The 27723-nt window shown below is 48.5% G+C and overlaps 1 protein-coding gene across 20 annotated transcripts in view; it reads left to right on the top strand.

Annotated features, from left to right (window-relative positions):
* The window catches only part of LOC108014978 (smoothelin), a 42289-nt gene that overhangs the window by 9341 nt on the left and 5225 nt on the right, over nt 1–27723 (top strand). For 4 of the 20 annotated variants that reach the window (XR_010654716.2, XM_036820973.3, XM_036820972.3 and 1 more), the window contains 9 exons: nt 3665–4058; nt 4477–6702; nt 6833–7153; nt 7747–13416; nt 13485–14018; nt 14083–14222; nt 19988–20134; nt 20234–20309; nt 21180–21542. Coding sequence is in view for 14 of the 20 variants with exons in the window: in XM_036820973.3 (XP_036676868.2) it covers nt 3665–4058; nt 4477–6702; nt 6833–7153; nt 7747–13416; nt 13485–14018; nt 14083–14222; nt 19988–20134; nt 20234–20309; nt 21180–21542 (9871 nt within the window). In the remaining 6 variants the exon portion in view is untranslated. The other 16 variants (XR_010654717.2, XM_065867530.2, XM_036820976.3 and 13 more) reach the window with 14 other exon arrangements.

Below are 27723 nucleotides of genomic sequence, written 5' to 3'. Positions count from 1 at the left end.
AAGACGGAAATCCCTAATACTATATTAAATTTGCAATAAAAAAAACAATATTTATTAACTTGCCTCTTAACTATTTAAGCAAATATCTTACCATTATTTTGTTTAATAATAAGGTGCTTTTCTCAGTGGAATGTTTTGAGTGTTTTGAAAAGCTCCACATATTATAGAAGCTTACAAATTGTTTATATTGCTTTATATGGTAAACATATAGTTATAGTTAATCCCAGAATTTTATGTTTTTAAACGGCTTTTAAAAAATCGGACATATCATTTTAAAAGCAACCTAGCATATGAGTGACTAATAACATCAATGGCTAGTATGTTCTTTAATCTTGTAAAATCGAATCTTTGTACAATAACTCGTTGGTAACTTTATAAATCTTAATATATCTCACTACATTTCCAGTCAAGTGATAAGGTTTGAATAAGCTGCATTTTTATTTTGCACGTTTCACTTCGAACATTTCTCTGCCACTATCACTAAACCTGATTAATATATGGAGCTCCTATCTATAGGGAAATATTCTGTAAAATACGTATTATTTTTAAACGCTTACTATCTGCCATTTTTCTCAATATTTCTTGTCTTATCTCGATTGATGGTCAATTAAAGGAGGAAGCATTTGGTCATGAGCTAATCACCGCCAAGGTTTACCTGTACAGTGGGCACCGGCTAAGTGGGAGCGCCTGGGGTGACCCCGCGACCTTCTCTTTCTTGGTCTCCTTCGCTCTCTCTCTTGATTTCCTCTCAATTAAGTTTTAATAAAGTTTAATTTCAATAACAAAAAGATTTTTGGCGCAAAAAGAAAAAAAAAAACAGAAAACAAAGTTGGAGGTCAACGTTGCTGACACGACAGCTAAACAAATGAAAAATGAAAAACAAAAACAGCTAAAAAGCGAAAAAACTTCAAAATAATTTATCAGCATTCGCACATCAACGAAATCTCGCACGTCACGTCATCCAGAGAAAGAGACAGAAACAGAGGGAGCGAGAGAGAGGGGGAGAGCGGCGAAGAGCGAGAGGGAAGAGCGGTCCATCCCATCATTAGGTCCGCAGTCGCAGTCGCGTCGCAGTTGCGTCGCAGTCGACGTCGACGCCAACAGGTTGCCGCTGCCGACGTCGCCGCAGAGGTGCGAAATCAGCTTCTTCTTCTTCATCTTCAACTGGTTATCACGGCCCGGTACTTTTAGAAATTACGTCATTCAGGCAGAGAGACAGGCACAGAGTTACACTAAGAAAAACATTTCAAGCGCAATCATTGAAACTTAAAAAGTGCGTTGATTGTGTATTTCAAAGATACATAGATGTTATTTTGAAATAACACTGAAATTTCAGGAGTTTGATTTTGCTCTTTGAGCATTAAGTATATCTATAGATCTATATTTTTTGAACATGTTTTGACATATTATATATATTAATATATTTTACTTTCTATAAAGATTTTAATATAAATGGGTTTTTAAGTACTAAATATCATATGGTATTATATCCATCTAAGGATCATATAGTACTATCTTAATCCTACTATTTTATAAAATATCTGGAGAGATCTTTGTTTTAGTCTACGGATAATGTTAAAATCATAAGGTTATTAATATACAGTTAGTTTAAGATCTCTTGGCAGATCTTTTTGCGTTGTAATTTTTAGGCTGGAAATTGTTTTCAGTGCACGAAGAGGGGCAGAGGCTGCGGCAGCGGCGCAAGCAGAGGCGTTTTAAGACGCAGGTCTAGACTGCGACCACGCGACCAGTTCTTGAAAAAAATCACACACAAGCAAACAAGCGGGCAAACAAACAAACAAAGCCAAGTTGCAAACTTTTTGCACAGACACACAAAACACAACACACACACTTAGATGTATCGCTCTGTGATTTCGCGCATTTTGTTTTATTTTGTCAATTCGAATCTGTTGATTTGGGCGAGTGAAAGCGCTGAAAGTAATGGCAGCGCCATCTGTCGTTCCGTTTTGTCAGAAAAGAAAGCACCAACTTCGCTATCAATCACCGGGGATGCCGCAAATACAAGATTTCGCTAATAACCAGGGAACTACGAGAAACCATAAATCTCTGGCATTAATAGCTATGATCTCCAGGTGATCTAATTAAAACGAACTTCATGATTGACCATCTGGTCATGAGAATTTCAAGTTATGATCCTAACTATATTACTCAAAATAATAAATCCCATAGCTATTAAGATCTTGATCTTGGGATCCCATCTCTATGAATAATTTCACTTCCTATTTTCACCTTGCCATTCATCGTAGTATTTAATGCCTGATCTTAACTATTATTTTGCGAATTATTTATTATTCCATTTCCTACACTCCCTCCCTATAAATAGAGTTCCATCTGGCTTTAGGAAGTTTCCCATTTGTCTGTCATGTGGCCTCAGTTTGGCTAAAATTAAACAGTTAGCAAAGCCAACTCACTCACACACCCACTCTGCATGGAGATCGAGGTGTCATTATTGTTAATACAAATGTTATTTGACATGTTTTCCGCTAAAGCGAAACTGGTCGTGTTGAGGTGGGGTGATATCACCGCTTCAACTTCACTCAATTTGTTTGCTAACTAAGTATATTGTGATCGCTACCCCGCCGTCTCTCTTCCAATTCCGCTCCCTCTATAAAGTCTGCCACCTTTCTAGATTATTGTTTAAACAAATACGATCATATACGAATCGTTCTGCTAGACCCTTTGTTGTGGCCAATACGATCCGCTTATCGGTCAGTCGGAATTGTTCCATGTTTTATTTATAAGCTGAAACGTCAGCCCCCGATTTCGATTCGATTCGATTCCGATAAGTGAACTATGCGAGAGTCCCCTCCGAAGACTTTCATAGAAAAGGGTAGTAAGTGGAGCGAATTCGCGTAAACTGAAATTAGATTTACTCGGTTCGTATGCCTTTCATCGATTCTTTGTTTGTTTTCGATAAACCAAGATGGCTCATAACCTTATAATGTGTTATTCTTTATAGGAAAGGGATCGGATCAATATTTATATTGAAAACCAAAGTGAAACTAGATTTACTGTCATTGATTCTTTGTTTTTTTTTTGGTGAACTAAGTTGGTCATAACCTTCTGATGTATCGTTCTTTATTTAAAAAGGGAATGGATCAATATTTATATTGAAAACCAATCCCTATCGGTCATTTTGTTCGTTTGAATCATTCAATTTGTTGACTTTACGCTAATCCCGGCCATTTTTGGTCATCGGCTGCTTCTGCCATTGAAATTCGAGAACTTATTGGGGGCGTCATCTTTATCATCATCATTTCCCTGGCTAGAAGTCGGACTCGACTCGATTCGATTCGATTCGATCTCTGTCTATAAGGCAAGTGACTGAGTCAGTCGATGGCGGGCTGCAGTTGTTGTGTTGGCTGACCGGCTAATTGTTAGTGGCCCGGGGCGCCATAAAAGGCGATCCAAGCCGCTGGAAGCGACGAGCGTGGGCTCCCTGCACTCCACTTGGACTCCACTTGAGCACGAGTTCACTTGGCTTAATTGGCCCAAGGACGGCTGTATCTAGAGATACACAAAACGGGTGATCTACATTAAAAGAGAACAGAAATAGACTGGCAAATAATCATCTTGCTGCCCTTATACCTATCCCATTTTGCAGATTATAATGGATTCTTTTTTTTTTTAATATCCTTTTCAGTGGCAGCAGTCCGAGGACAGCGAGCGCAAGAAGCAGATCAGATCGCATCTCTATAAGCTGCGCGAGTCGCGACTTTGCAACCTGTATAGGCACGAAGCGGACCCAATGTCGGAGCCCAACGGAAACGGAAACGGACATGGCAACGTGAACACGCTGGCCGGATATGCGGGCAAGGATCCGTTGGCCACCAGCCACGGCGATGCCCTGCTCGACCAGAACTTCCAGAGCCTCAAGTCGAAGGAGGTCCGCGACTCGACCAGTCCCACCCACGAGCTGCGCTTCCATTCGATGACGCTCAGCCAGCCGAACACCACCGGCTGGGATGTGCAGACCTCCTCGGAGGTCAGCCCCGATGGACGGGCCTATCGCACCGAAACTCTGGCCAAAACAGACGGTGAGTACCGATTCGTTTGCCTGGTGGTAGCCCCCTTTGTCTGGCTAGCATCAAAGCTGACCTGACCCAAAGAGACACTTGCTGGGAGTTTACTGATTGACTGGCTTTAGAAATTATTGCAAAATGTTATTGCCATTCAAAACTAACACTTTATTGGCAATAATATAAAGAATCTGACAGTTGTGAAAAGAAGATAATGATCAATCAGGGGTTTTGAATGGTAAGGGGCCAGACCAGTCGATCGGCAGAGTTTGCAGTGGGTGTCTAACCAACCTAACCAACTTGTCCCTTGTCGGTGAAGTTTTGTGTATAACCCAAATCTGTTTGTTCTGTATGTCCATGTCCACCACTCGACCTTCCACCCAACGACCTTCAACCTTCAACCTCCGACCTACGAACACCCCCAACACAATCGCAGGCGTGGAGAAGCTCAATGGTGGTGGCCTGGCCGAGTTCAAAGGTCGCAACGAGCAGCGCTCGAGTGCCTCGCATCAGGGCGATGACAAGAACTTCGTGAAGCAGGCCTCGGACAGCTCTAAGACCCAGCTTCAGGAGACGGTGGTCTTCGGGGACGAGACCAGCGGTCGCACCGAGATGAAGATGAGCTCCACCTCCACCTCGTCCTCCTCCAAGGTGGTGTCCTCCTCGTCCACCGTTGAATACGGCGACGAGCCGCGCTATCTGCTGGATAGCCAAGGCCAGGAAAAGCCACATCCCAAGCAGCAGCCGCAGCAGCATCAGCGGGAGTGGGACCAGGATCAGAGGCGCCAGGAGCATCGCATTCAGGAGCAAATGCTCCGGCAGGAGCAACAGATCCGCCAGGAGCAACTGCAGCGTCAGGAGGAATTCCAGCGGCAGGAGCAGATCCAGCGGCAGGAGCAGATTCAGCGGCAGGAGCAACTGCAGCGCCAGGAGGAGCGTTTCTCGGAGAGCCGCGAGCAGAGCAACAGCACCCGGAACGTCCAAACTCAGCAGCACTACGAGGAGAACAAGCGCTATGTGGATATGGACAAGGCCTCGCCGGAGTATCAGCGCCATGTCCAGCACTTGATGGAGCAGCCCGGCGAAATCATCTCCAACACGGTGGAGTACCCCAAGCCGAATGTCAAGATGATCACCACGGTTAAGCGCCTGCCGGACGGAACCATTGTCAAGAACAAGCGCTACGAGACGGAGCAACTGACTCCCAGCCAGAGCCAGACAACCCACAAGCAGACCAACAACCAGACCCACAACCAGACCCACAACCAGACCCACAACAAGACCCACAACCAAACCCACAATCAAACCCACAATCAAACCCACAATCAGCGACGGGCCCAGGATGTGCAGGACAGTCAGGTTCGCGATGTGGTGGACAATGTGGAGCAGAAGCACGTGACGGAGTCGCAGAGCTTCTCCTCGGTGAAGAAGTCCAGCCGACGTTTCTCCACGGAGACCACCTCGGAAACGGTGGAGGAGTACGATGATCGTGGCCAGCCCCTGTCCAGGGTGGTGCAAAAGGCATCCACACCCACCTATGCGGCTCCAACCCACTCGCCACGTCAGTCGCCGGCCAAGGACTTCAGCACCCACGGTTTCCCCTCGGTGCGTCCAAACAAGCCCACCCAGGAGTATCCCTCCCAGAGACCCGCCGGCGAAGAGGTGGTGGTGGTGCGTTCCGAGAAGAGCCGCCAGGTGAAGCAGCAAACGAGCTCGCAGCACACCACCGAAACGGAGGTGGTGGGCGATGATTACCCCCAGTCGCAGAGGTCCCCACAGAAGCTTAGGGAGGCACCATCGCCCAGCTGGGAACAGCCTGCCACCAGGCGTCAGCCGGTGGATGAGGATTTCAGCACCCATGGTTTCCCCTCGGTGCGCACAACCACCAGCACCACGCGTTCCGATCAACCCGATGGCGAGGTGCTGCAGACTTCCAAGACGGTGAGTCGCAATCAGAGCGCCAATCGGAAGACGAATACGGAGCGGATCATTGAGACGCAGGTGGAGCATCCCCATGGCCCCACCCACTCCCACTCCACTCCTCGATCTGGAAGTCCTCGTCGATCTCAGCCACGCGAGGATTACGGCAGTGTGAGCTCGCCTCGCGGACCAGCCGGCAAGCCGAGTCAATCACGTCCCAGTACCACTGGAGGTAGCACCACCACCACCAAGACGACCACCACTTCGGAGCCATTGACGCGGCGTCAGCTGCAGAAGGAGCGCGAGGTGGACGCCGCCCATCGGGCCTTTGCCGCCTCGCTGCGCAGCAGCTCGCCGGCGGACAGCACCACCTCGGTGGGTTCGCACCACCACCAGACGCCGCGATCGAGCGTCTCCTCGAACCGCACCTTCCGCCGTGAAATGCGCGAGGGCTCCCATGACAGTCAGGCGCCTTCGGAGTCGAGCAGGATCAGCTCGACTACGGTGACCAGGCACACGGGTGGCACCACCACCAGCAGCACCACCAAGACCAAGACCACCAAGCCGCCGGTGAGGGGTCCAAGCGAGCCTAGGTCGCCCACCCCGAAGGCAGGCGGGAACGTGATCACCACCACGACCACCATTAGCAGCACCACCAAGTCCAGTCCCAGTCCAGCACCAGCTTCACCCACAGCCGCTGCACCACCCACCTCAGCACCACCAGCCAGTTCCGCACCACCAGGTACGAATTAGAGAAAAAAATCAAAGAAAGTTTGAAGACTTTTTAGAAAAAAAAAATTGTAACCACATGAATATATATGCTATATAAATATTGGAACTATGAACTATGTATATGAATGTATATCCTTCAGATAACAAGCTATCACAGTATACGTATACTACCACTAAGCCCGGCGATATATTCTCTCTGCCACCAACTACTCCTCCTACTATTAACAACGAACCAACACTAACCACCACCACCAAAACAACAACCACCAACAACCAGAAACAACCTGCAAACAACCAGAAACCCGATCCTGATTCCGATTCCCAGCCGATCCGCAAGGTGAAGCTGAGCGCTAACGAGGCAACCAAGGTGGTGGAAGAGGCACCCTGTGTGCGGCGTCAATATTACCAGCTGGGAAACGAGGGGGAAAGCCCCGAGACGCCCGAGAGCTCAGGGACCCCTGGTAAGGCTTGAATTCAACCACTACCCGACCAATTGCCAAAAGAAATCAATAAAAAAAAAAAAAACAAATCAAGAAACTCTGTACACCTAACTATGCTATCTATACTTCTTTATTTTTGGATTTTTTTGCAAATAAATATACTTGAAAACTTTTTACCAAAACCGCAACTCTGAAATGTTCAATGTTCAATGTCTTGACCAAGCACACCACACAAACTGAAATTGCACTGAATCACAAACTGGGAAGCCAACTATATAAATGGGTTGCAGAGTTGCAGAGAGAGATCTGCGGCCCTACTACTCTACTACTCCAAGTCTAACCCCTCTCTTCCTCTCGAGCTTCCACTAACGGGTGTATTTGCCATTGCCTGAGAACGTGCCTGCGCCTGCGTGCCTGCCTAATATCGTAGAATTTGCCTAACCCCGTAGCTCCGCGCTGCCAGCGTAGTTGTAACTAATCCTAACCTCAATTAACAAGGGCTTCGCCAAAGTAGACACAACTTACGAACACCTTAGCACACCCACCGGTTAAGGAAGTAGAAGAGATCACGTAGCGCCTTGCGTCCCCCAGTCTTATGCCCTGATCCGTTGCAGCCAGCAAGAAGCCCCACCCAACGAGGAGGCCCCACGACGAACCGGAGCCTCAGTTGAGGCGTAGCTCCAAGTCGCCCAGTGTGGAGCCACGTCCGGTGCAGCGGGAGACGACATTCGAGGGTCGTCGCGTCTCTCAGCCGGAGAATCGAGAGCTTTCGATCGACGAGCTGATCCTTATCGAAGATATGAGCGGAGCTCCGGGCTTGCCCACGTTGAGTCCAACGCCTAGAACTCAGAGTCAGAAGCCACAGCCTAGGGCAACTCCCAGACAAAGCCCTGAGAAGGAGCAACCAGTCTTCAAGTCGCCTAGCCTATCCGAAAAGCAGTTGCCACGTGCCCAGAGTCCTGAAAAGGTTCCTGGATGGACTCAGCCCCAAGTCTCTCCCCGTCAGAGTCCCGAAAAGCAATTGCCCCGTGCTCAGAGTCCCGAGAAGACTCCTGGAGTAAGTCAATCTAGTGTTTCTCCTCGTCAAAGTCCAGAGAAGCAAATACCCCGTGCCCAGACGCCAGAGAAAGCTCCCGGACTGCCCCGTGTTTCACCTCGGCAAAGCCCTGAAAAGCAGTTACCCCAGGAGATTACGCCAAAATCCCGTCAAAGCCCGGAAAAGGAACTAACCAGTCAGCAAAGACGAGAGGAGGAGATGTTCCGAAGCACCATAACCACTACTCAAAATCGAACTACCAACAATTTAAACGAAGAATTTCTAACGAACGAACGAGATATCCAAAATCAGCCGACCTACGAAAAGAAACCCCAGGCTCCAGATACTGATGAACCGAAAACGAAGCCGCAGGAGACCATTGAAAGTCCAGATGGTGGATTTCCATCCAAGGTCACTGAAGCTGAATACCAGCCTGAAGAAAAAGAGGCGCCCACATATCGGAAGAAGGGTTTGACTCGTCGTGAGACCTTTGAGGATCGCTGTCGCCAAATTTTGGGTATGGAGGAAGATGGCGATACTCAGGGAACCTTCACCCAGCGACCGAACGACGATCAGGAAGATGAGAATGTTACCCATACCACCATAGAGACCATCCAAGTTAAGATCGAAGATTGCCCTGATGATGATGACGATGATAAGCCCCGTCGTGTGACCGAGACTTATGTGGTTCGTACGCAACCTACGATCAAGGTGGAAGAAGAGCTCCTTGTGAATGTGACCGAGTTAGAGGATGTGGAGATTTTGCTGACTCCTTCGAAAAAGACACCAAGGGACGAGGATAGTCCCAAATATCACAAGGAGCCAGAGGTTCCTAAAGCACCTAAAAAGAATCAAGATTCTCCCAGAATTTCGAAGAAGGAACAGAGTCCTGTTCGTCCCAAAGATGAGGAAACCTCCAGGTATCCGACAAAGGAGCAAGACAGACCCAGGTATTCGACGGAGCCCGAAAAACCGGTATATTCTCAGGAGAGTCCAAGGAATCCCAAAGAGGATGCCGAGACAATTAATCTTAATGAAGAGACCACCATTGTCATTACCAAGCAGGGTTCAAAATCTCCCACACCCACCTGGTCTCCTTCTCCTGAACGTAGAGTTCCCAAAAACTCACAGTCTCCGTCTCCTACCTCCTCCCCTTCAGTCTCTCCAGCCTTTGGCCGAAAGATCCCGGCCAAGCTGGAGTCCAGCTTTGTGACCGAAAAGATTATCGATTGCCAGGGAAAAACCATAGTGGAGAAAATCAGCCAGAGGCCACGAACTCCAAGTCCCACTACGCCCAAAAAGGGCACGAGGCCAGCACAAAAGGTGCCGGAGAGAGTTCCGGAAACTGAGTCGGAGCCCGAGAAGGACTCAGAACCGGAGATGAAGAAAAAGAATGGTGTGAGCACTACGAAAACCGAAACCGACCGTCGCAATTCGCGCACCACCAAAACGAAGCAACCACTGGCGCCCAAGGAGCCACAATCGAAGCTCCCAGCAGCAAAGAGTCCTCGCAAGGATTCGCTGACGGGTCGCAAGCGGGACAGTTTGGTGGAGGAGTCACGAACCACTACAACTACAACAACGACAACTCGTCAGGGTCGTAAGCCCAGCGATATCAATGGTTCGCCTTCCATCAAGGATCGTCTTCGTTCTTCGCCGCGCAAGCAAAAGACTTCTCCGCAGCAGGCTCGCACCCCCACTCCGGCCCAATCACGAAACCCAGAGGATGACGTCGATGGCGACTCCACCTCTCCAGATGCCAGCCCCTCGAGGGTGAGTAACGAACGGCGCCGATCTAGCAATATTTCCGTGCACACGGAGATTATCATAGATCACACGGCTCCCAAGTCCCCGAGAACGGAGAGGCGACCTCAAAGTACCAACGCAGGCGTTCCCAGTCCGATAAGAAAACTTCCGGTAACGGAGAGGAAGGAGTCAGCCCCTGTGCCCCGAGTAACTCGACGCGATAAAACCGAGAAGGTTACTCGCTCCACTAGCGAGAACATCATAAAGGTAAGCGGTAGCAAGCCTCATCCCGAGATGAGTAGCCTAAAACCAGGTGGAGAAAGGACTAGACCCAGCAAATGCTGCACCACCAAGACGATCAATCTGAGCGAACAGCGAATCAATACAGCCACCGATATCGAGGGTGTAATCATCGACATCCAGCAGGCGAAGAGCTCTAGGGAACCATCTCCGGATAGGATTGTGCCAACTCCCGTGCCCGCGGAGGTGGAAACGGGAAAGCCCCGATATCCGGATGTGGTACAGGAGCCTGATGATGAGCCCCGTCGCAAGCCACAGGTTACAAATATTCCCATTTTCGAAGAGGAGTCTCAAACCTATGTGGGCTGTCAGATATCCGAGTTGCGCAGTTCAAATGGGCTAGAGGTTGATATCCTCGACAATCCCACTGTGGAGGCTCCCAAGAGCCTGGATTATCCCGTAAATACACCCGATACGGACGAGAGTTTGTTGAGTGTCCACGAGAAAGTTTCCCGATTCACTCACTCAGCCGAAAAGGTGAAGCAACCGAAGGTCTCTGCCCCATTCAGCAGGGAGTTCGACACGCACGCCAAGATTCCCGAGAACGACGAGTGTCTGCTTAGCATTAATCAGAAGGTAGACAAGTTCTTGCGCACTGCCGAGAATGTAATCAGGCCTTCTTCGCTCTCACCTCGACCGGAAATCGAGCGACCAGGGCTGGAGGAGATCGATGAGGAGCTTCTTCGGGACGATTGTACCCTGAGTGTCTCCCAGAAAGTGCACAAGTTTATCGACACTGCAGAGAAATTGGCGCCCACCATGCCGCAGAAGTCACCACGCTTGGTAGCCAACATCGAGCGGCATATCTCCCGGCAGAGCGAGCCCGAGCGGGAGTTGGACGAGGAATCGGAACCAGAGCTGGACCGAGATACAGATGTGGAGGACGCATATCCAACCAGCCAAGTGGACACGGAGGAGGAGATAAGTCATTCTGTGACCAAGAAGGAAACCGTAAGGGAATTCAAGCAGCAAATTAAGGAAACCAGGGAGACACGAAGGGACTCCAAGGAAGAACCGGAACGAGGTCCAAAGAAAGTACCTCAAAAAGAGCCACAAACCAAGCTCAAAGAAGAACCTGCCAAGGTTCCCAAATATCAGGCAAAGCTACCACAAAAAGTGTCACAATGGGAGCCTAAGAAGCAACCACAAAGGGAGCCTAGGGTGCCCCAAAAAGATGTCCCTTCGGAACCGAAAAAGCAACCCTTAACCAAGCTCAAAGATGAACCTGAAAGGGTAACCAAAAGAGAGCACAAGGTGCCCCAGAAGGAAGCTCAAACAAAGCTCAAAGAGGAACCAGAGAGAGTCGCCAAGAAGGCTCCACAAAAAGAGCCACGCAAGGGACCCCTTAGACAATCCGAAGAAGAGCCAGAATTCTCCCCTGAAGAAGAATTCGATGATGAGCCTCTGCCAATGACCAAGACTCATACCACGGCCATCGAGCTGAAGCGCCAGAAAGATATCCTCAATCGCCCCTCGGTCTTTGGCCAGCGCACTCCAGAACGCAAGCCCAGCACCACGCCTTCACCAACTAAGATGAATGGAAATCGTGGCCGACCAAGTCCGAGCACCAGCTTGATTACTGAAGAGAAGAGATCGTACAGAAATCAGGTGACCAATGTGACCAAGCCGGGAGCCAGAAAAACCACTCCCACGGCCATTGCCCCTGCCCAATCGCCGCCACCCAAGACGACCAGCATATCCAAACGAATGGAGCAGGTCAGTCAGCAATCATGGGTGGTCCAGGATGTGGATGTGGACGTGGAGGTGGTGGGACCTGCGCCACCGTCCCACATCAGCGAGAAGCCCCAGGGAAAGAGCCCGTCCCCAACGTCATCGCGATCGCCTTCGCGATCTCCCTCCCGATCGCCCAGTAGACGCACCTCCACCAATTTGAACACGACCACCACAACCACCACCACCACTGAGCACCGCCACCCGAGCACCACCAAGTCAACTACCCCCAAACCGACTCCAACTAACCCAACCCCAGACGAACCCGAAATCACACCCATTGAATCCCTTACAGAAAAGAGCATCACCACCAGCTACACGACGAACACCACTGGGCGTAATGTAGCCAGCCGCCGGAATGTGTTTGAGCCGGCCCAAGAATCTCCAGTGGATTCCGAGCCCACTGGACGACGTCCCTCGTACATGGATCACACGAAGAGCTCCCTGGAGCACATTAGACGCGATTCGCTGGAGATCAACAAGAGTCACTACTCCAGAAAGTCCTCTGTGGAGGATGACTCTCCGGTGGAGCCACGCAATCCCAACGCAGCCGTGAAGTTCGATGTGCCCAGAAAGACACCATCGCGGGGTGCAGATGAGCCAAGGAAGTCGTCACTGAAGGGTAAAGATGAAGACTCCGATTTGGAGCTAGAGATCGAGGAGATCTTCGATCTGCAGCGATTGGAGAAGCTCTTGGAAACAGTGGCTAGCTACGAAATGCGTCGTCGCATTCGCGCCCAGATGCGTCTTATACGAAAGAACATGATCAATGCGGGCACGACTACCACCATCACCACGATTACGACGAGCACAACTCCGGGTAAAAGTTCCCCGCTTCCCAAGAAGCGGGATCAAAGTCCAGCGGGCGCTGCTGAAACAAAGACCAAGGAAATTCGGAGCACTACCACAAGTCGCCGGCAGTTACAACAGCGGATGGAACAGGTAGACAGCACCACCTCAGCAACGCCAGGAAAAACTTCACCCCAGGGCAAGCCTCCTGTTAAGCCAAGGGAAAGAAGTGCCAGTCCCGCCCAGAAGCGTCGCATTAGTCCGCCGGGAAAGCAATCGCCCGGAGATAGGAGCAGCACCACAACAACCAAGGTCACCACTAGTAGCACCACCCGTGGAGTTCCCAGCAAACCCGCTCAAGGTCCCATTTGGGCGGATCGCTCTAAGGTGCTAAAGGGTCATGCGCCCGCTCCTCAGACCAACGGAAGTACTCCACGCAAGGGATCCACTTCTAGTACCACTTCGAGCAGCGGCAAGATTTCTCGCACATTGACCAGCTCCAGCACCACCACTAGCTCCAGCAGCACCACCAACACCCGGAACAAGCAGCGTGAAGAGGACTCGATCACCTCCAGTTATGGTGTGGGACCCACCGACGAGAACGGACTGCCGCTCTTCGGGATTCGGGCTCTCAAGAAAAAGTCGACACCACCGGCAGAGGAGCCCTGTGAGACCAAGCAAGGTAAGTGGGGGGTAGATCCTCTAGCATAGACAATCTAATTCAATATATATATTATTTTCCCCGTCCAGAAGTCACAGGCTTTGTGATCGAGGAGCAGTTTTACTCGGACAACAAGTCACCACCTCGTCACGAGCGCAAGGAGCTGATCTACTCAAGCAACGCTGACGAACTGGCGGCCATCAAGCAGCAGCTTCAGGATGAGGACGACAGCTCACCACCGGAATTGGATGCCCGAGTGGTGCGGGAGTTCAAGAAGGTGGAGTCGCAGCAATCGCTTCCGGAGGATGCCAGATATGTGCGTCGCGGTTCGGTGAAGGAGCTCAGCGAGAAGTTCATACGCAAAGAGTCCTCCTCATCCACCCATTCGTCCCACTCGTCGACCGCCCAATCGCTGGTGAGGCATGAGGATGAGACCGAGGAGGATAGTGAGTCCAACGAGGTGTGCAGCGTGATCGAGGCGCCACAGATGCGTCAAAATCAGAGCCACATCAGCAGCACCACCCGATCCAGCAACACTCGATCTTTCCTCAACAGCAGTGCCGATCAGCGCCAGGTGACCAGTGTGGACGATGTTCTCGAGCGTATGCGAAATGCGGATAACGGTGAGGATTCAAAAGCTCACTCTTTGCCTCCAGCAAAATCTTAATTTAATTTTTAATTTTTTAGTGGAGGAACCCGGAGATACTAGTGAGGATCGCGAGGCCCGTGCTCTGCTTAACAAGTTCCTGGGAGCCAGTGTCATTATGCAGGGCGTGGAGAGCATGCTGCCACCCACAGCCACGGGTCAGCGTCTAAACAGTCAAGGGGTGAGTTTAATATTTGCAATTGATATAAAAACACCATATCTAATATCAAGACGGTTTAGTACCCTGTCTTACCCATCCGTACATGATGAGAAAAACGATTTAGCCAAGATATCTCACATGTGAGGCTGGATTTCATAAAAAGCCGTATTGTATTACAGTTTTCCCAGCACTTGTTGCACGTTTTAAGCACTCGTTGTTGCTGCAATTGCCATGCAAGCATAACCTAACCTCAATGATGCGCGCAAGCACGTGCACGTGCTCGATTAACCGTTAACTGAGCGCGTGCTCCCGCTCTTTCCGTTCCCTTCGCTCTCTCTCTCCTTGGATGAGTTTGGTGTGCAACAACCGTTGTTGCTCACTCTCCCCACCTCTCACCACCCATCCCGTTCGCACTTGTGAGGCACTAGCACTTTGCGGCATGTGTGTGCCGTGTGCGTGATGCGATGTGCGAAGAGATGCGATAGATGCGCAATGGCTGGCTGATCAGAAAGCAACAAGCACAGTGGCGGCCGTCAGAATATATCACAGATCATTTGAGCTGCTTATTCTTTTTTGTTGTAGGACTGCATAGTTATAAATAAATATTTTCAGTTTCTATACATCTTAAATCTACACCTTTATAAATATGAACAAATCCTATTGGTAAAGCTATTTAATAGATCAAATTTTTCTGCACTCATTTTTTTAAATTTTAAATGAATATTATCTAGTAGAAGATCAATAGTAGTTGTGAATTAACCAATCGAAAGGTTGTTATAAAGTATTAAATTAAAAATATGTAAGCCATAGCTAATTAATGTTCATATTATAGCCCTAAAAATGTGCCAATAAGATTACACTTTTTGTGTGGTACTGAAAGTGCTATTAATTCGCCCGCTGCTGTTCGACTGGCATTAGCAGAGACTGCGGCAGAGGCAGCGGCGCTGGCAGCGGCAGAAGCGCATCTCGGCATCGAGATCGAAATTGTCAGTAGAAACTCAGAGGCGGCATCGATCACTTGTGCGAAGATCCACGGGCAAAAAGGCTAAGCAAAAGAAAATAGAATAATAAAAGAGTGCCAAGCGAACCACTTGTGTTAACAGAAAAAAGTATAGAAAAGAAAAGAAAAGAAAAGAAAAAGAGTAATAATAAGCAATAGAAGCGCATAACAAAAGACAAGTTTTGTAGTTTTTTTTACTGTGCAGTTCTGTTATTATACTGTCGTTATATGGTGAACGAACGCGAGTGTCCATATTTGGTCTAACAGCAGCATCCCGAGAATCACGAGCAACATCAAAAGCAAGGGGCAAAAGCAAAAGCAGACGCAGAGCAAGGCGTAAGTTTCATGTCACTTCATCACACTGCTTATGGGGCAAGTTGGTGGGGCACAATGCATATACATTTACATACATATATATGGGGATACGTATATACGAGTATTTTGAAAGATCTATATCCACCGATACATATAGCTATTTATACATGTACAATGTGCATATATATAGAAGTCTGCCGAGATACAGACGCGCTCATCTTCCCAGCTATAGAGCAAATAAATAAATAAATACATTTAAAAACAGAGCGGAGAGGCAGGAGGATGCATGAATGAGAGCGTCAAGCGTACGGAAAATTTCGACAAAAATAGCTCCAACGACGGGCACTATTTTTACGGACTATACGGACTATTCGGACTATGTTGGAGCATTTTTGGGCAACAGAATATGTTAGGAGGTGGAGGGTGGAAGGGGTAAAGGAAGGGGGCGGCGGGCACTGGGCATTGGGATGGTGCATGCTGCATGTGCAGCGGACTCAGGCATCTGATGTTCCCGTTTCCTCCACTTGTGTGAACCAAATACCGATTCCCACAGATATATTCCCCACAGCCGATGCTACGAGTTCTCCTAGATATATGTATACGAAATAGCGAAGCATTGGCATTTGCATATATATCAGCTCCCTTTGGAGAAAATCTCTGATAATCACTGATCCCAACACGGTGGTTCCAGCTGACCGGGAATATATACTTTTAAATGCAACCCTTTTGACAAAATTCCTAAGAAAAAGATTCTTCTTTTTATAAAATGCAGCCGCAGAAAATGTCCTATTTTTGTAAAATTATATTTAACTTCAAAAGAATCTTTAGAATTGCAAATAGCTCATTATTCGGTACCAGAATAAACTTGTTGAAAGTACAGACTTTCAGATGCACATATGTAGATAGATCTGAATAAATTACTTTATATGATTAGTACTTCATGGTAGATTGGTTTTCCAAAAGATCTTAACGTTTCATTACTAGCACTTATCCATCATGTTTTCGCCACTTAAGGTTTGCTTTTCTGATATAGGGGCCATCACTCCAGAAAGTCCAATCCATAAGGCAAGACCCCATGGCAAGCTCCACGGATCCCCGATTCCAGCCGATCGAACTGGAACGTAGAGAAATGCCGTTTCTGTTTGCCATTTTCAGGTGTGCAGTGCTGCTGCCCCTGTACTTAGTTGAGCGTAACATGCAGAGCGGCAAATCCTCAAACGCCGCTTCAACCTCCTGAGTCCCCCAAGCTCCCCCTTTTCAGCTCAGCAGCTCAGCAGCTCTGCGTTTGGTGATTAAGCATCGCCTGCTGCTGCAAGTGCTTCGAGTTGGGAAGCCGGTTTCCATTATGCCCCTATCACACCGACTCAAGAAGCGGGCTAGGGTCAAGAAAGAAAACTTTAGAATATGGTTAATGATATGTGTTCCTCGAGTTGTAAGAATACTAGACTAGACTTGATGTTTCATAAAGAAATGAGCTTAGGTCTTAAGGTCTTAACTTAAGAACATGCTTAACGATATGGAGGAAACTACCAAACACGATTTAGCACATAATATGATACCAAAAGAACCTCATAGTGTGACCGTATGGAAATATACAACTTCAAATCACAACAAGTTGAGGGACTTTCAAAAAGAACTGAATGTTTACATAAGAGCACACAAACCATTCATCTCATTGATGACTTAGGGAAACATAAAATATTGTTCTGAAATCTGTCGAGGTTTCGGGAACACGAGGGATAATAACTTAAGCCCTGTCAGCAACGAAAACAGCTGAAACAGTGAAACTAAGCCAGCACAAATTTCGAATAACATGTTTCCTATCCCCATATATATTTTATAGTTCGAGATGCATGGTGTGCATGCCGCATATCGTGCTTTGTCAAACAGTCTTGGCTGCGACTCCCATCATTTTTTGTTCCAATCATTTTTTTTTGTGGGCTGCTTCTTCCTGCTTTTTGCCGTTTCATAATCACTGTGTGTGCGTGTTGGCCGTTTCGCCTTTGTCTTTGCCTCGCATTTTGCATGTCAAATAATTTCTCATTTTGCCCGGGCTAAAAATACAAATAACAACACAGCGAGCAACAAAAGAAAAAAATCGAAAACGAAAGAAAGTCAATTTGGAAACGCAAAATGAAAATCATCATCATTCTTTCGCATGGAAAATCGGGTACAATTTTTCTTCGTGTGTGATTGGTTAAGCTTTTTTCTTTTGGGAGGAGGTCAATAGTACAAAAGAACACTGAAAGAAATAGGTCTCTAAAAGCCGGTTTTATATTCTAACGAATAATTAATTAATTTATTTAAATTGTATAATAATTGCCTTTGCTGGCTTATAACAAAACAAATGTGTGCCCGTTTGATTATAATTGAAAATTTGAGAAACAAATTTAGCTTTAGTAAATTCAAAATATATGTTTTACTGAACCAAAAATACATAATTGTGAGTTGGGCTATTTCTAAAAAAGCTTGAAAAACCTATATTTAGGTGTTCCATTTTTCGGCAGTGCCTGGGTGCCGGTACAAATTGGTGGCCATCAATCAAATGGCCGACTCCCCTTTCTCCCCCTTTCTGCTCCTTTCTCCACCATTCGAGGCAGTGTCAAAGCCAAAAAAAGAGAGGGAAAAGTGTTGACCAGCAGCAACAGTCAATGGCCAAGTGCAGCAGAAAAATCAGCTAACTGGCAATGATCGCTCTGGTCAGCTGCACTCCCCATTTCCCATTTTCCATTTCCCCCGCCCACCGAATCTTTTTAATTGTTTTCTTCTTGCAATTTCCATTTTGATTTCCATGCTTGGTTTGCTACCCCTCTATTTGTTACGCTTTGGCGGAATTGCGCCAAATAGTTGGCAAGCCTTTTCAGTCCCCCAAAATAAAAAATAAAAAAACAATAGAAATTATTAAAAATAAACCCAAAAGCGAAAAGAATAAAATGCAAATTAAAGCAAGTCAAATTAGATGAAAATCGTTGTATTTTGTGGCCCACATTTTGACAACAATAACAAATGGGGAAAAAAGGGGGAGGCGAGAGAATTGTAAAAATGTTTGGCAATTAATTTTGGTTTGATTGTTGTTGCCCGCTACATTTTGTTTATAAGACAACACAAATATTATATAAAGTTTGGCCCCAGAGAGCAGAGAGATAGTGGGGAAACTAGGGAGAGGAAAATATGAGGAACTTTTCCTGAAATACCCGACTCGTCCGTTGGGTTTGTGTGTGTGCCTAAATAATTTATAATTATAAATAGCAACGCGTGTTGCAAGAGGAAGAGCGGGGGCGTTTTCGAACATGTTAGAAGTCGGTTTTTCAAAAACGAAAATTTCCCATGCCGCTGACCAAATTTGGTCAAATTGATATATAAACAACTACATTTTTCATTCGGCCAGAAGCTGTGGAAAAGAGAGCAAAACATAGAGCTTTTCGTTTTCTTTTTTGGCATTGCGTTGTTTTTCATCTCTGCTTGATCATCGAAAATTGCAGGCCAACGCGGCGTATACTTAATTGCACTCTATACATCTATAAAGACATTTACTATATGCATCAATTCAATATTTGGCATCAATTCGCGGGGTCTATAGACGCTATTTGCTGATTTATCTGATGTGCTGTCCGCCGGCACAAAGAGAAATTTTATTTTATTGGCAGATCTTTCGTTTGGGGCAATTAAAATGAATTTTCGCCATAAAAGCGCTGATAACGTTTTTATTTTTATTTGGTACCATATCAATGAACTCTCGAGGGGAACGGCTTAAAAATTATCTTGATTTCCAACGATGAAATTGAAAATATATTTAATTAATTTGAAAAAATATATATTTAATTGTAAATAATTTCTTTTTGTTGTAAAACATTTTAAAATATTTTTTCTTCAATTTAAATACGAAAGAATCATTTCTTTTATTTAAAGTAAAATTTTTTAAACAAAGAATCAAGCATTAATAAGTTCTTTGTAAAGTGTTTTCTTTTATCACAATAAAGCAGGAACAATAATCGTTTCAATGCCATTTGCCTCTTTTGTTGACGCTCTACCTTTGGTCAACGTGTCGTATGCGCACTTTGTGCATTATACTTGGGCATATTACGCATACGACAGGTATGCAACGACATTGATCAACTGCTGGCGGAAGCTGCGGGGGGGAAATGCATTCGAAATCACGGCTAAGGACACATTGTACTGACAAATTGATTTTTGGTTTCTGCCTTATCACGGCCATCGATCGACACCGTCCGAGATGCCACAACGAAACACCAAATTTCGTTGGCAACTCTTGGCAAGTGAATAATTGCGCTGGCTGGCGTGGATTTTGTGTGGCCGGCGAATGTGCTCATCGTGCTTTATTTAGCCAGGCCCAAAACAGCTGGCGATTGTTTCTCACCCACACACCCCCAAAAAAAGAATCAAACGAACTTTTCCGGTTGATAAACAACAGAATTGTATTGAACGCCAAATTTTGTGCTCTATCTTTTAGGTAAAGACCACGCGGATAACCAACACCTACAGCAAATCAGCAAACAACAGCAACAACAAGGTCAGCAGCTCTAGCTCCTCAGCACCAGTTACACGTACAACTTGTGACATCGAGGAGATTTGGGACGAGCAAATCCTCAAGCAATTGGTGAGTATTACCTAGTGTGATACGTAGATCCTGCAAACAGTCTCGTGCCATCCAAAAAAATCGATCGATCAATCACCATCCATCCTCGAACGCTTCCAGCTGGAACAGGCCTCCACCTACGAGGAGCGTCGCAAGATCCGTGCACGTCTACGCGAACTTATGGCGGAACGCGAAGGTGAGTGTCTCTATATATATATATATATCTTCTGATCCGTACATATATAATATACCCCACCCAAAACAACAAAATCAAAAAGAAAAGCCAACGGATTAGCTCAACACTTCTTCAACGGCGGAGAAGGCAGAGATCTCCACATGGAAACGCAGTGATATCGATATATTGTGTTCTGTATCTGTATCTTGTAGATAATGCGCACAGCAACTAGCTAGGCAGGATATTTGAAGTCTGTAGGAGCAAAGTTAAAGCCTTTATCCGATCTTCCTTCTCCTCGGTTACTCGGTTAGTCTCCAGGTACTGCACCACCCAGCGTTTTGATGTTGGTCGTGTCCATTCATGTTCCACCCCAGTCGATGAACATTTATCGTATCCTCGTCGCGGTCCACACATCGTTATCGTTATAGTGCTATCGTTACTATCGTTACTTTGTTGCACTAGCTATCGTTCAATGTTGTCGTCACTCAGTGAGAGTCGAGTCACGTCGAAGACCCACATAAAATTGGAATTGATCCATTGTAGTTTGTTCAATTTTGATCGATGCCCAGATGTGGAGATTTAAATAAAGTGGTGTTGTAGGTATATAAGGATTGTGAGGGTCTCTTGAAAGTCTGTGAGAACCTATCTAAAACTTTTGTAACTTAAGTTTTTTAGACTTTTGAGACACACCCAAATATCCTAACATATCCACCATATTTAAATATTCCATCAACTGAGCAGCTCCACAGTTTCAGACCCCCCACCCAAGTTTTTTATTGCTTGATTTCTTTCTCGTTGCGAGTCTTACGTCTTTGCCTTTCACCACTTGCTCTATCCCTCTATCTACAAATCTCTCCTTTATCTCTTGACTTTCTTTGCTGCGGCGAGCAGAGCAAAATAATTTGAAGCAGGAGAAGCAGAAGGAGGACAAGCAGGAGGAGGAGGATAGCAGTGCCAGCGAGTATGAGGAGATCATCGAGGAGGTGACCGACTACAGCGAAGAGGAGGAGGAGCCGGTAAAAACTGAGCCCAAAAAGGAGGAGCCTCCCAAGGAGGTGAACAAGAAGGAGGCGACCAAGAAGGAGGTCACCAAGCAGGCGGAGGTCACCCAACAGAAAGCTGTACAAAAGGTGGAGAAGAAGACCAGCAGTCAAGTCACCGAAAGTGTTAGCAAAAAGTTGGCCAAAGTTGAGCTGGTCAGTAGCACCAGCAGCAGCAGCTCCTCGGCCACAGACGGTGTCCAGTCGGTTCAGGGTGAGTCCCTGCCAGCAGGAACAGCGGCCAAGAAAACAGGAGCCACAGGAGCAGCAGCAGCAGGAGCAGGAGCAGCAGGAACAGGAGCAGGCAGCACCAGTAGTAGCGTAGGTAGTAGGAAAACAAGTAGTCTTAGCAGTAGCCAGGTTAGCACAGTGGTTAGGGCCAGGGACAAATCCAAGCCGGAGACCATGCCAGTCGCAGGAACTGGAAATGGATCTGGGGGATCAGTCAGCACAGCCAGTCGCTTGAGCGTGCCCTCAAAAGAGGATTCTGGCACGGAGAGCGGTGAGGATCTGCGTCTGCTGGCCGCCGGATTGCGGGACACCTTGCAGCAGCGCAGCGGTAGCGATGCCAGCGAGGCGAATCGCAGCCTAGTCGAGGAAGTGACCGATGCCCTCAGCCGCTTAGAGAGCAGCCTAAAACAGGGCAAGGAGCTGGCCGTTGATGGGGGTCAGCGGCAGGCTCTGCTCGGCCTGGTGGCCCGCCTCCAGAGTGGACTCAGTGCACCTGAGAAGTTGGCCGACGATCGAAAGGCCGCCGAGGATCCGAAGGACGCCGATGGTGGTAGTCCGGAACCGGAAACGGACAGTCGGCAATCTCGTTTCGCCAAGCGTCGCCAGCGAAACAGCCGTCACACCGTCGGCGTCAGTCGGGAGGAGCTGGCGGATGCCCGGCGCTACATGGAGGACATGCTGATCCTGGAGGGCAAGGACTTTGCTCTGACCAAGACGCCCAGCTCGAGTGCCGTGCCCGTGCAGCTCTACCGACCCAATCAGTTTGTGGCACAACCCCCGCAGCAGCAGCAGCAGCAGCAGCAGCAACAACAGCAGTCGCAGCCTCAGTCAGCCACCAATCCACCCAATGTGACGCCATCGAATCCCACCCAGAATCAATCTCAACTTAGACCAAACACCACGAACAGACGTCCTCTGTCCGGTGATTATGCCGTCAGCTTTGCCAGCTATGAGGCCAATCAGAACTCACAGAACTCAAGTCCAGAGGGTAATGGAAACTCCCCCAGCAACTCGCAATCGAATTCGAACTCCAGTTCAAATTCCAGTCGATTTGGTGGGGGCAAAAAGCACTTGATGAAGCGGGCCAACACCATCGATATACCCAAGGCCAAGGCCAAGTACATGGCCGACTGTGATTCGGACTCGGATCTGGAGGAGGACCATGGTCCGCATTTGGGTCTCAAGCGGGCGGTGCAGGTGAGCGTCAAGAGACGCGTTCACAATGCAGTGCCGCCGTTTGAGCCAAAAACGGAGAACGATCACAAGTTTCTGGCTTTCATCAACAAGCAGAGTCACCAGACTGGCTTGGGCTGGAGCGGCGGTGGTGGCAGGAGTGTCTCGAATTGGACCCACAAGTTTGGCAACATCAAGCATACCTTCGAGACGGGGGCGGCGGCCACGGCGACCAAGGGTAAGCCGCCGCCAGTGCCGGGTCATGTGCCGGGATGGGCCAAGCAGGAGCAGCTGCATCATCAGCAATTGCAGCGCGAGCAGATGCAGCGGGAGCAGATCCAGCGAGAGCAGTACCAGCGGGAACAGAGGCAACGAGAGCAGAGGGAGTTGGGTCAGAGGGACCTGAAGCTTCAGCTTCAGCGAGAGCAGCTCCAACGAGAACAATACCAGCGGGAGCAGGGCCAGAGAGAGCTCTCTAAGCGCGAGCAGTTCCAGCGAGAGCAGCTTCAGCGAGAGCAACTTCAGCGAGAACAGCTCCAGCGAGAGAAACTGCAGAGAGAGCAACTCCAAAGAGAGCAACTCCAGCGAGAGCAACTCCAGCGAGAACAACTTCAGCTGGAGCAACTACAGCGTGATCAACTCCAGCGAGAACAACTCCAGCGAGATCAATTGCAACTGCAGCAGCAACAACAAGCCGCTGCCGCTGTGCAAATTGAACGTCAGCGGCGCCAGGAATTGGAAAGACAGCTGCGAATCGAACAAGAGGCGCGATACGAGCGAGAAGAGCGCACTCGCCTGGAGCGGGAATACTACGAGCAGCAGTTGCAGCGACAACAGGCCGAGAGGCAACAGCAGCTGGACAGGCAACGCCAGCAGCAGGAGCAACTGGAGCGGCAGAGGCGCCAGGAGATGGAGCTGCGACTCCAGCAGCAGCGTGAACAGGCCGCGCAGGTCAACAACTTCATACACGCTCCCCAGTCTGTCTTCCGTCCCATCGAAAATGAAGCGCCACCGCAGCCGGGCATCTACAAGCCCATAGCTCAGAAAACTCAGCCCAATCCAGCCATTTGGAAACCACCAACGCAACAGCAGCAGCAACTTCCACCGCAATCGCAGCAACATTTGCAGGCCAGATCGGCAACTTCGTACAGCAATACACCCTCGCCATCGTCAACGGCCACTTCACCCATTGGTTTGCCCTGGGTGGCCAAGCCAAAGGTGGATAACAGCGATTTCCGACGCAAGGCACATCACTTTGAAGAGAGATCCTTGAGGGACAACCTGGAGCAACAGCAGCAACAACCAACCTATCCCAATGGCAACAATGGCTATTTGCAGCGTCACAACTCGCTGAGATCCAAGGCCCCATCCTTGAGTGAGTTCAAGAAGAGGCCATCCCTGCCAAACGCCATGGAACCGGGAAACGGGGCACCACCACCCAGGCAGATGTATCAAGCACCACCACCACCCACGAACATCTCGTTTACCTACGCAGATTTTCCGCCAGTAAGGCGACCACAGGGTGGCAATGCCCACAACTACCGGAGTCAACCGTGCCTCACAAGTGCCGTGGAACATGCCGAGGCATTGACCAATCCCCTGGCAGCACCTCTGGTGCTCACGAGCTCAAATCCCACCTATCTGCCGCCACCCGGAAGCCGGAGATTCGATTACATCAGCAGTCCAGTGGATGTGGACGTGGACAGTCCTCCCAACAGTCCCACGAGTTTCATGACTATGCCCAATCCCACCCTGATGACGGACAATACGGACGATGATCTCGATCTGGATTCGGATAACAACATGCTGGAATACCGAGCCGAAACGAAAGTAATGAGAAAGCCCCGTAGTCAAACGGCTGTCAGGGTAGCGGATAGAAGGAACGCTCATATGAGCGACGATGAGGTTTACGGCAAGAACTCGAGGGCGGCCAAGTCCTTGCTTTACACGATGAAGCAGCTAGGAGGTCCGGGTAATCCGCCATTGGGTAGTAGCAACCAAAGGAGGCTTCCTCTAACGGCACCAAGTTCGCCGAAATCGGGTTGCCTTTCGCCCGACGGTCGACAGTACCAGGCGCCTCTGGTGGAACCACTTTTCCCGCAGCTGAGCACTTTTGAGGCCAAGCGACAGCCCCAGTTCAACAGCTCACCCATGTCCACACCGCCAGCCGTGAGCATGCCACAGATCAACTACCAGGCGAATCCCACATACACGGCGCCCAGAGCCAGTCAGGATGCCAACTCCTACCTGGGTGAGACGCACACCTCCTACGTGGTCACCTATCCCGTGGACGATTCCGGCGACGAACCGGAACAAGAATCGATGGCCACGACCGTGAGCCAACGATTGCGTCGCACTTCGGAGCACTCGAATGCCAGCTCCTCGCTGTCGCTGGGCAGCACCAGTTGGACAGCGAATCCGGTGCATAACACAGTTCCCACGGTGGGTTCCTTGGGACCTCCAGTGGATCGCAGCACCAAGCCGCAGACTAGTCAGTCAACGGGGCCGAAGATGCCACAGCAGACTTCTCAGAAGAAGTCGCAAACTCAGCAGTTGCCTCAGCAGTTGCCTCAGCAGTTGCCTCAGCAGGCTCCTCAGCAGTTACCTCAGCAGGTACCTCAGCAGGTTCCTCAGCAGCTACCTCAGCAGGTTCCTCAGCAGTTGCCTCAGCAGTTACCTCAGCAGGTTCCTCAGCAGTTGCCTCAGCAGTTGCCTCAGCAGTTACCTCAGCAGGTTCCTCAGCAGTTACCTAAACAACTGGCTAAGCAGTTACCTCAACAGATCCCTCAACAGCTGCCGAAGCAATTACCCCAGCAGTTACCTCAGCAGTTGCCTCAGCAGCTACCTCAGCAGTTACCCAAGCAACTACCCCAGCAGATCCCTCAGCAGTTACCTCAGCAGCTACCCAACAATGTGCCCAGACATGCGCCCCGGTTAAGTGCTCGCAGTCACACCATCCAAGGTGATTCCGGCTACGATGGCCGTCCCCTGCAGAATCGAGTGATGTCCCAGCAGACCCTCAACTCCAGCCTTATCAGCAGCACCAATAGCACCAATCACACCACCATCCAGAAGCAGCAAAAGGAGCAGCACATCAACGAACTGCGTCGCAAGAGCCTGGGCAACGTCCTCGAGAGCAGTCAGAAGAGTACCTACTTCGAGCAGGAGTACAAGTCGTCGGCACCACCCGACACGCCGGACATAGTGAAGTCCTCGCTACCCAAGGACCAAACCCCACTGCTGAAGAAGTTCGGGCCACCGCAGCGTCATCACTACATGCCCAATTCGTATCAGAGTCCGCAGCTGAATAAGCAGGGTAGCACCACCACCAGTACCACCTCTATAAGCAGCACCACAGTGGTGCAACAGCACCATCAGCAAATTAAGCCGAGTATTGTGGAAACCCCGGCGACACCACAGCCACAAGTTCCCCCCGAGGACGAGATACCCCACAACATAGTGTTCAACAATGTGAGTGCCTTCACCTCGATGAGTAGGAGGAATCACGAGGAGGACTCCCACCAGGTAGCGCAGGCGGGATCGAGGGTCAATCGGCTGAGCAAGTGCGATTCGTGGAATCAGATATGCCAGCTGCAACAGACGACTGGTCCCAGTCCGTCGAAGTACAACCAACCAGGATCTCCGAGTGAACTGAGGCGATCCAAATCCGGACACTCGCTGGCCGTGCCGAAGCTGTACGAGGCGGGCATTGATAAGGCCCAGGTCAGTGAGAAGCAGCGAACGGTGGCTGCCTACTTCTCGGGTCAAAAGTCACCCACTGGCGGCCAAGTGGAGGAGCTGCACACCACCATGACCACCTTGACGTCCTCCAGCCGCAAGTCGGCCATCAATCGCACCAAGACCAGTGAGAAGCTCTCGGCGGCAGCTCGAAAATCCCTGAGTTCGCTGACCACATCGAATGGCAATGTTTCCACTGCCGGACGCGGTGGTGGTGCACCCATGATGGGCGGTGGCCTCAGTCGCAGTGCCACCATGCCGCATATCGCCAATCTCAATCTGCTAGACGAGAGCAATGTGGAGGATGCCTTCGAGCAGCTAATGATGGGTGCCTAAAGATTAACCAATAATTAATAAACAAAAAAGCAAAACATATAACAAAACAGTCCAGCCAACCACTCAACCACTCAAGCCAACTATTTAACCCACCCAAAGAAAGCAAAAAGAAAAAGGCATTCCAGTTCGAAACTGGATAAGAACATGATAAAAAATAATCTAAAAAAATAAATAAAGATATATGAAATCGAACTCGAAAAATCGAACTCGAAAAATCGACATCGAAACGGAATGATAACTGTAACTTGTAACGGCAACTGTACTGATTAATGTTTACTGATTTACTCAAGCGCTACTGTTGAGCCTAGGATTAGCTTTGTTTTAGTTAAACCCACCACCCAGAACCGACCCACCCACCCACTTTTCCCACGTTCGATTTGAGTTTTGTGAAGCAGTTAGAAAAACGCAAATAACGATCAAGAGCTAAGCAGCAGAAGTTAAAAATTGAGGGACCACAGGCGGTTTCTATTTTCCTCATTTTTTTCAAATTAAAAAAAACACTAAGCACACAAACACGCTCAATCGCGACAATAACAAATAAGAAATATAAATGTTTGCTGCACTGCGTGCCAATGAAGCCCCAAACAACTACAACAACAACAATAAGCAACAATAGCAACAACTTGAACAATTTTCCGAGATTTGTGAGTTGAATATGAAAAATATCAGATGTACAGAATGCTAGCCTTGAAAGCCCCCTTCTCCCCTTACTTGCCAGCGCCCCTGCCCTGCCTTGTACTACCAAAATCAAAAATAGATAATAATAAATACATAAAATATTGCTATACCGCCCAGCAGCAGCCTAACAGCATAAAAACCGCACACACCTCATAAGAACACATACAGCCGAAATCAAAATAATGGTATAAATAGTTCTATAGATTATAGGTTTAAATATTTAATTTATTTAAATTTAA

The sequence above is a fragment of the Drosophila suzukii genome, chromosome X (assembly GCF_043229965.1).
Source record: "Drosophila suzukii chromosome X, CBGP_Dsuzu_IsoJpt1.0, whole genome shotgun sequence".
NCBI lineage: Eukaryota > Metazoa > Arthropoda > Insecta > Diptera > Drosophilidae > Drosophila > Drosophila suzukii.
This window is presented reverse-complemented; position numbering and strand designations above follow the sequence as displayed.